At 46.4% G+C, this 9,788-nt stretch overlaps 1 protein-coding gene across 4 annotated transcripts in view; it reads left to right on the plus strand.

Moving 5' to 3' along the window:
* The window catches only part of arid4b (AT-rich interaction domain 4B), a 238,767-nt gene extending 230,757 nt beyond the window's left edge, over nucleotides 1-8,010 (plus strand). For all 4 annotated transcript variants that reach the window (XM_055935867.1, XM_055935783.1, XM_055935955.1 and 1 more), the window contains 2 exons: nucleotides 1,301-1,447; nucleotides 2,487-8,010. In XM_055935867.1, coding sequence (XP_055791842.1) covers nucleotides 1,301-1,447; nucleotides 2,487-2,629 — 290 coding nt within the window. In that variant the 3' untranslated portion in view covers nucleotides 2,630-8,010. The remainder of the gene's footprint in view (nucleotides 1-1,300; nucleotides 1,448-2,486) is intronic.
* Nucleotides 8,011-9,788: the final 1,778 nt, after the last annotated feature.

Raw genomic sequence — 9,788 nt, forward strand, 5'->3', positions numbered from 1 at the left:
TCCTTTAAATGTTGTTCCTCTCCATCCCACTGAGTCCTCTCCTTTAAATGTTGTTCCTCTCCTTTAAATGTTGTTCCTCTCCATCCCACTGAGTCCTCTCCTTTAAATGTTGGTCCTCTCCATCCCACTGAGTCCTCTCCTTTAAATGTTGTACCTCTCCATCCCACTGAGTCCTCTCCTTTAAATGTTGTTCCTCTCCATCCCACTGAGTCCTCTCCTTTAAATGTTGTACCTCTCCATCCCACCGAGTCCTCTCCTTTAAATGTTGTTCCTCTCCTTTAAATGTTGTTCCTCTCCATCCCACTGAGTCCTCTCCTTTAAATGTTGTTCCTCTCCATCCCACTGAGTCCTCTCCTTTAAATGTTGTTCCTCTCCATCCCACTGAGTCCTCTCCTTTAAATGTTGTTCCTCTCCATCCCACTGAGTCCTCTCCTTTAAATGTTGTTCCTCTCCATCCCACTGAGTCCTCTCCTTTAAATGTTGTTCCTCTCCTTTAAATGTTGTTCCTCTCCATCCCACTGAGTCCTCTCCTTTAAATGTTGGTCCTCTCCATCCCACTGAGTCCTCTCCTTTAAATGTTGTACCTCTCCATCCCACTGAGTCCTCTCCTTTAAATGTTGTTCCTCTCCTTTAAATGTTGTTCCTCTCCATCCCACTGAGTCCTCTCCTTTAAATGTTGTACCTCTCCATCCCACCGAGTCCTCTCCTTTAAATGTTGTTCCTCTCCTTTAAATGTTGTTCCTCTCCATCCCACTGAGTCCTCTCCTTTAAATGTTGTTCCTCTCCTTTAAATGTTGGTCCTCTCCATCCCACTGAGTCCTCTCCTTTAAATGTTGTTCCTCTCCTTTAAATGTTGGTCCTCTCCATCCCACTGAGTCCTCTCCTTTAAATGTTGTTCCTCTCCTTTAAATGTTGTTCCTCTCCATCCCACGGAGTCCTGACTTTTAAATGTTTCTCAAGCCAGAATTTAGCTAGGTCTTTCTGGCAGTGGTCTGATTGAGGAGGGGAAGACTATTGGCAGAAATATTAGCGAACTCTGGGTGTATTAACACATTTATTGCATGGTGATGTCACCAGGCAGGCCAAAACACCATCCCACCAAAACAGGCTGACATTTCAGGTTGTCTTTTCAAACCGCACGTACACTTATTATCGTCATTTTCACAATTTCACTGTATTATTCCAACCTCATAGTGTGGAAATATATAAAACACAGGAAATCTTGTTTTTGACTGCGCCGGGCCTTTAAAACATGTTCTCATTCCCACTGAAACCAGTCTTCATATCTCTCCTCCCCTAGCGGACCTGGACAAGATGTCTAGTCTGGAGAGGATCTCCTTCCTCCAGGAGAAGCTGCAGGACATCAGGAACCACTACCTGTCCCTCAAGTCTGAGGTGGCCTCCATCGACCGACGACGCAAACGCATCAAGAAGAAGGAGAGAGAGAGTGAGTCATTCCAAAATAGAAACTGTACCATGTACTGTAACTCCGGACTGAGGACCACGACAGACCTTTTTGAGTATATCCCTGTATGTCATCTGACCACCATGTTGTTTCTGCATCATCTGACCACCATGTTGTTTCTGCATCATCTGACCACCATGTTGTTTCTGCTCCATCTGACCACCATGTTGTTTCTGCTCCATCTGACCACCATGTTGTTTCTGCTCCATCTGACCACCATGTTGTTTCTGCTCCATCTGACCACCATGTTGTTTCTGCATCATCTGACCACCATGTTGTTTCTACATCATCTGACCACCATGTTGTTTCTGCATCATCTGACCACCATGTTGTTTCTGCTCCATCTGACCACCATGTTGTTTCTGCATCATCTGACCACCATGTTGTTTCTGCATCATCTGACCACCATGTTGTTTCTGCTCCATCTGACCACCATGTTGTTTCTGCTCCATCTGACCACCATGTTGTTTCTGCTCCATCTGACCACCATGTTGTTTCTGCTCCATCTGACCACCATGTTGTTTCTGCATCATCTGACCACCATGTTGTTTCTACATCATCTGACCACCATGTTGTTTCTGCATCATCTGACCACCATGTTGTTTCTGCTCCATCTGACCACCATGTTGTTTCTGCATCATCTGACCACCATGTTGTTTCTGCATCATCTGACCACCATGTTGTTTCTGCATCATCTGACCACCATGTTGTTTCTACATCATCTGACCACCATGTTGTTTCTACATCATCTGACCACCATGTTGTTTCTGCATCATCTGACCACCATGTTGTTTCTGCTCCATCTGACCACCATGTTGTTTCTGCTCCATCTGACCACCATGTTGTTTCTACATCATCTGACCACCATGTTGTTTCTGCATCATCTGACCACCATGTTGTTTCTGCTCCATCTGACCACCATGTTGTTTCTGCTCCATCTGACCACCATGTTGTTTCTGCTCCATCTGACCACCATGTTGTTTCTGCATCATCTGACCACCATGTTGTTTCTTCTCCCCAGGTACGGTGGCTGCGTCTTCCTCCTCTTCCTCGTCCCCGTCCTCCAGCTCTCTAACAGCAGCGGTGATGTTGACGCTAGCCGACACTCCTGTGTCGTCCTCTTCCTCCTCTCAGAACTCTGTGGTGTCTGTAGAGTGTAGGTGACAGGACAACCCCTCACCCTCCCAACCTTCTGAGGTCCAGGACAACCCCTCACCCTCCCAACCTTCTGAGTCCTAGGACAACCCTTCACCCTCCCAACCTTCTGAGTCCTTGGACAACCCCTCACCCCTCCCAACCTTCTGAGTCCTAGGACAACCCCTCACCCTCCCAACCTTCTGAGTCTTAGGACAACCCCTCACCCCTCCCAACCTTCTGAGTCCCAGGACAACCCCTCACCCTCCCAACCTTCTGAGGCCCAGGACAACCCCTCACCCTCCCAACCTTCTGAGTCCTAGGACAACCCCTCACCCCTCCCAACCTTCTGATGCCCAGGACAACCCCTCACCCCTCCCAACCTTCTGATGCCCAGGACAACCCCTCACCCCTCCCAACCTTCTGATGCCCAGGACAACCCCTCACCCCTCCCAACCTTCTGAGGCCCAGGACAACCCCTCACCCTCCCAACCTTCTGAATCCTAGGACAACCCCTCACCCCTCCCAACCTTCTGAGTCCTAGGACAACCCCTCACCCCTCCCAACCTTCTGATGCCCAGGACAACCCCTCACCCTCCCAACCTTCTGAGTCCTAGGACAACCCCTCACCCTCCCAACCTTCTGATGCCCAGGACAACCCCTCACCCTCCCAACCTTCTGAGTCCTAGGACAACCCCTCACCCCTCCCAACCTTCTGATGCCCAGGACAACCCCTCACCCTCCCAACATTCTGAGTCCTAGGACAACCCCTCACCCTCCCAACCTTCCGATGCCCAGGACAACCCCTCACCCCTCCCAACCTTCTGAGTCCCAGGACAACCCCTCACCCCTCCCATCCTTCTGATGCCCAGGACAACCCCTCACCCTCCCAACCTTCTGATGCCCAGGACAACCCCTCACCCCTCCCAACCTTCTGATGCCCAGGACACAGCACTGAGCACTTAACCAGCACCTCCCTGGTCTCCATCCCAAAATACCCCCAACACCCACCAAGGCCCCGTCCCTACCACTAAACGCCTCCACTCCAAAGCCTCAGTACATCCCCCACCTCAAACCGGAGAGCACCAAGGCCTCATTGCCCCCTACTTAAACCTCCACTCTTATCCATGCCTCTCCAGCCCAGAACCCCTTTCCAACAGCTTGGCCTCATCACCCCTTTACTCCCAACTCCCACCAAGCAGGACAGACAACTCAATCTCCATACTGGAACAACAACACAGACAACCAGACCAACAAGACAAAACACAAACACTATTTTCTATCCACAGCTGTTTCCTTGGCAAGCTAATTGCACTTAAGTGCACTTTTATGAAGATTTGAGGGGGGGGTTGGGGGTGTGGGGGGGGGGGAATCCAACGACAACCAAAAAGTATATTTTTCTTTCAATTGATAAACATTTATAAGAGTTGTTTTCTCCAAGCAATAGTGATTCTTTCCATCTCGAGGAAGTTTAGATTGGGTTGACGATGGTGTGTACTGTGTCATCAAGGTCCTTGTCCTACGTAGTCCTATGTAGCCCTATGGAGCCCCTTGTGTATGTCGAGCTTGTCAAAGGGAATGCACGAGGTTCAAAGTCACACGATGTACATACTAAACATAAGCGTGTGGTGCGTGTACTCATAGAAACCGGGGATTTCTCTCTCTGTCCATCTTCACTTCTTAAGCGACTACATCTTGGAAATGGTACTCTTATCTTGACCCAATACCGCGACCGTGGTCCGTAAGCGCTGTGTGGAGGAGAGGCTTCGTATGTAGGCCTACTGTAGAGATCCAGACAAGTGATGCCATGAAGATGATGAACATAAAGGCTACTGTTAAAGGCCTTATTATTGTCTAGCCCTAAGACACCTCTTAAGAGGGAACATTCCCCCTCCTGTCCCACTCTCTCAGTCCTGATGGTTCTTAGAAATGAAAAACGGTCCGTCTTTCAGAGCCCTGTATGAATGACAGACTGCTCCGGGCCAGGCCTGTATGAATGACAGACTGCTCCAGGCCTGTATGAATGACAGACTGCTCCGGGCCAGGCCTGTATGAATGACAGACTGCTCCGGGCCAGGCCTGTATGAATGACAGACTGTTCCAGGCTTGTATGAATGACAGACTGCTCCGGGCCAGGCCTGTATGAATGACAGACTGCTCCGGGCCAGGCCTGTATGAATGACAGACTGCTCCGGGCCAGGCCTGTATGAATGACAGACTGCTCCGGGCCAGGCCTGTATGAATGACAGACTGCTCCGGGCCAGGCCTGTATGAATGACAGACTGCTCCGGGCCAGGCCTGTATGAATGACAGACTGCTCCGGGCCAGGCCTGTATGAATGACAGACTGCTCCGGGCCAGGCCTGTATGAATGACAGACTGCTCCGGGCCAGGCCTGTATGAATGACAGACTGCTCCGGGCCAGGCCTGTATGAATGACAGACTGCTCCGGGCCAGGCCTGTATGAATGACAGACTGCTCCGGGCCAGGCCTGTATGAATGACAGACTGCTCCGGGCCAGGCCTGTATGAATGACAGACTGATCCAGGCCTGTATGAATGACAGACTGCTCCCGGGCCAGGCCTGTATGAATGACAGTCTGCTCCCGGGCCAGGCCTGTATGAATGACAAACTGCTCCAGGCCTGTATGAATGACAGACTGCTCCAGGCCTGTGTGAATGACAGACTGCTCCGGGCCAGGCCTGTGACTGTGTAGATGACAGATATTGATGGTTTCTAGCCAGATATTCATGTGCTTATATTGATATTCAGGATGATTGTAGAGGTTGATGTGGAGAGAATTGAACTCTTTCAACCACGATCTAATGTATTTAGGAATGAGTCCCAAATTGGAACCTTTTTACCTATATCGTGCACTACTTTCTATGGGCTCTGGTCTAAAGTAGTGCACAATATAGGGAATAGGGTTCCATTTGGAATACAACCCTTGGTCTGCTACTGAATACGGTTACCAGTTAATGTGGCAGCATATACATACACGTGTAAGGGTGGAGATGTCTGGCAGGTTTAATGAAGCCTAATGGAGAGCGTTGTATCTTGTCGGGTTTATCAGTCTTTTCAACTCATGGTTCTTGGATTTTTTTTTATCACGCCGTTCAGATTATCTAGATTAGACGCTCCAGATTGAGAAGAAAGCACTGAATTAAATGGCCGACTGCCAAGGGGACTACGAAGCATTCTGCATCAAAAAAAAAATATACTGAACTAAAATATAAACGCAACACGCAACAATTTCAAACGTTTTACAGAGTTACAGTTCATATGAGGAAATCAGTCAATTAAAATAAATTCATTAGACCCTAATCTATGGATTTCACATGACTGGGAATACAGATATACGTCTGTTGGTAACAGATACCTTTAAATAAAGGTAGGGACGTGGATCAGAAAACCAGTCAGTATCTGGTGTGACCACCATTTGCCTCATGCAGCGCGACACGTCTCCTTCACATAGAGTTGATCAGGCTGTTGATTGTGGCCAAGGAATGTTGTCCCACTCTTCTTCAATGGATGTGGAATGTTGCTGGATATTAGCGGGAACTGGAACACGCCTATCCAGAGCATCCCAAACATGCTCAATGGGTGACATGTCTGGTGAGTATGCAGGCTATGGAAGAACTGGGACATTTTCAGCTTCCAGGAATTGTGTACAGATCCTTGCGACATGGCGTCGTGTATTATCATGCTGAAACATGAGGTGATGGTGGAGGATGAATGGCTCGACAATGGGCCTCAGGATCTCGCCGCGGTATTTTTATGCATTCAAATTGCCATCGATAAAATGCAATTGTGTTTGTTGTCCGTAGCTTATGCCTGCCCATACCATAACCCCACCTCCACCATGGGGCACTCTGTTCACAACGTTGACATCAGCAAACACTTCGCCCACACTACGCCATACACATGGTCTGCGGTTGTGAGGTCGGTTCGACGTACTGCCACATTCTCTAAAACAACGTTGGAGGTGGCTTATGGTAGAGAAATGAACATTCAATTCTCTGGCAACAGCTCTGGTGGACATTCCTGCAGTCAGCATGCCAATTGCACGCTCCCTCAAAACTTGAGGAATCTGTGGCATTGTGCTGTGTGACAAAACTGCACATTTTAGAGTGGCCTTTTATTGTCCTCAGCACAAGGTGCACCTGTGTAATGATCATGCTGTTTAATCTCCTTGAAATGCCACACCTGTCAGGTGGATGGAATATCTTGGCAATGGAGAAATGCTCACTAACTGGGATGGAAACATTTGAGAGAAATAAGCATTTCTGGGATCTTATAATTCAGCTCATGAAACATGGGACCAAGACTTTACATGTTGCGTTTATATTTTTGTTCAGTGGTAATTCCCAGGTTAGTAATTAATTATCCCAAGAGAAATATACTGAGACAGTAGGTGTTCTACCACCATGTTTCCAACTCCTCATCAGTCCTGTGTTCTTCTATAACCTGTAGGGGTGAGATGTGATGAGTCTATACAGATTCAGCATTCTTATCAAATCTTTACCCCTACAGATTAAAGGAGTCTGTACAGATTATAGTAGTCTGTACAGATTATAGTGGTCTGTACAGATTATAGTGGTCTGTACAGATTATAGTGGTCTGTACAGATTAAAGGAGTCTGTACAGATTATAGTGGTCTGTACAGATTATAGTAGTCTGTACAGATTATAGTGGTCTGTACAGATTATAGTAGTCTGTACAGATTATAGTGGTCTGTACAGATTATAGTGGTCTGTACAGATTATAGTGGTCTGTACAGATTATAGTAGTCTGTACAGATTATAGTAGTCTGTACAGATTATAGTGGTCTGTACAGATTATAGTAGTCTGTACAGATTATAGTAGTCTGTACAGATTATAGTGGTCTGTACAGATTATAGTGGTCTGTACAGATTATAGTGGTCTGTACAGATTATAGTGGTCTGTACAGATTATAGTGGTCTGTACAGATTAAAGGAGTCTGTACAGATTATAGTGGTCTGTACAGATTATAGTGGTCTGTACAGATTATAGTGGTCTGTACAGATTATAGTGGTCTGTACAGATTATAGTGGTCTGTACAGATTATAGTGGTCTGTACAGATTATAGTGGTCTGTACAGATTATAGTAGTCTGTACAGATTATAGTGGTCTGTTATGCTGCAGAAGACATTTAGAAATCTAAGAATGTCACAGATGTGTAATTGATTGTTCCAAGATTATTATATAGAAAATATAAGGTGAAATACATTGACAGTTATAAAGATCATCGATGGTGTTTCCAAATCCTCACCAGTTCTCCTTTTACCCAACTCTTCACCCCCACCACCAACAAATAATCATGTTGATTTACCCCCCCCCCCCACCACAACAAATAATCATGTTGTTTTAACCCCCCCCCCACCACCAACAAATAATCATGTTGATTTACCCCCCACCCCCACCACCAACAAATAATCATGTTGATTTACCCCCCCCCACCCCCACCCCCAACAAATAATCATGTTGTTTTAACCCCCCCCCCCCCACCACCAACAAATAATCATGTTGATTTAACCCCCCCCACCCCCACCACCAACAAATAATCATGTTGTTTTAACCCCCCCACCCCACCACCAACAAATAATCATGTTGATTTACCCCCCCCCCCCACCCCCAACAAATAATCATGTAGTTTTAACCCCCCCACCCCCACCCCCAACAAATAATCATGTTGTTTTAACCCCCCCCCCCCACCCCCACCACCAACAAATAATCATGTTGTTTTAACCCCCCCCCCCACCCCCACCACCAACAAATAATCATGTTGTTTTAACCCCCCCACCCCCACCACCAACAAATAATCATGTTGATTTACCCCCTCCCCCCCCCCCCAACAAATAATCCTGTCTTGGTTCTGTTCTCTATAATCTGACCAGGATTATAGTGAACACAATATTGTAGTTGTGCATTTATGACAACAAAGTGCTGTATGTGTAAACAGCCATTATTTCAGACTCCAGTGTTTCCTCCATTTGGTTGCATCTGAAAAAAGCACCCTACTCCATTTATAGTGCACTACCTATGGGCCCTGGTCAAAAGTAGTGCACTACCTATTGGCCCTGGTCAAAAGTAGTGCACTACCTATTGGCCCTGGTCAAAAGTAGTGCACTACCTATGGGCCCTGGTCCAAAGTAGTGCACTACCTATGGGCCCTGGTCAAAAGTAGTGCACTACCTATGGGCCCTGGTCAAAAGTAGTGCACTACCTATGGGCCCTGGTCAAAAGTAGTGCACTACCTATGGGCCCTGGTCAAAGTAGTACACTACCTATGGGTCCTGGTCAAAAGTAGTGCACTACCCTATGGGATTCCCTATTGGCCCTGGTCAAAAGTAGTGCACTATAAAGGGAAAAGGTTGCCATTTGGAATGCGTAGTTTGTATAGATTCCTACTGTATGATATTATGTCTGTTGTTTGGCAACTTGTATGTAATTGTATGCCTTTGTTATACATTTGTATATTGAGAAGAAGAGTGATTTGAGTCAAGCTATTTAATATCTTGCCCTGCTCATAATGATAACGTGTACTTTTGTGTACAGGCAGTCGTACTGTTTTAACTTGTAGTTTCATTAGTGTACATAGTGAGGAGGGTCGAAGCATGTATGTTTTCCCCGTTCGTTTCTCATTCTGGTCCTCACTGGGGGACAAGGGCTTGCGTCCCAAATGGAACCCTATGGGCCCTGGTCAAAAGTAGTGCACTATATAGGGAATAGGGTTCCATAGGGCTCTGGTCAAAAGTAGTGCACTATATAGGGAATAGGGTGCCAATTGGGTACAAGATTTTATTTGGTTTCATTTATTTACCTTTTTGTTCTGAGGTTTTCAGATTTTTTATTTTTTTTTCTAGACTGGTTATTTGCTTTGTACTCTGTCTTGGCTTGTTCATTTTTTATTTTTTTTTTACGTTAGCTTGAATCAGAAGCAATACCCTATGAGCACAAGCTGTTGAAAATACATATTTTTGGTTGATGTCTTTTCGACCCGATTTTGCTCACTGGGTTTAGCGGTTCTGAACAGACGGTTATGGTATTTCCCTGTACAGTTTCACGGACCTCTGTGGAATGGTCCGAGAGAGAGAGAGAGAGAGAGAGAGAGAGAGAGAGAGTGTGATAAAGCTTATGAAAAAAAAAACTCTATAGTATTTATTAGG

This window comes from Salvelinus fontinalis, chromosome 1 (genome assembly GCF_029448725.1).
Source record: "Salvelinus fontinalis isolate EN_2023a chromosome 1, ASM2944872v1, whole genome shotgun sequence".
Taxonomy (NCBI): domain Eukaryota; kingdom Metazoa; phylum Chordata; class Actinopteri; order Salmoniformes; family Salmonidae; genus Salvelinus; species Salvelinus fontinalis.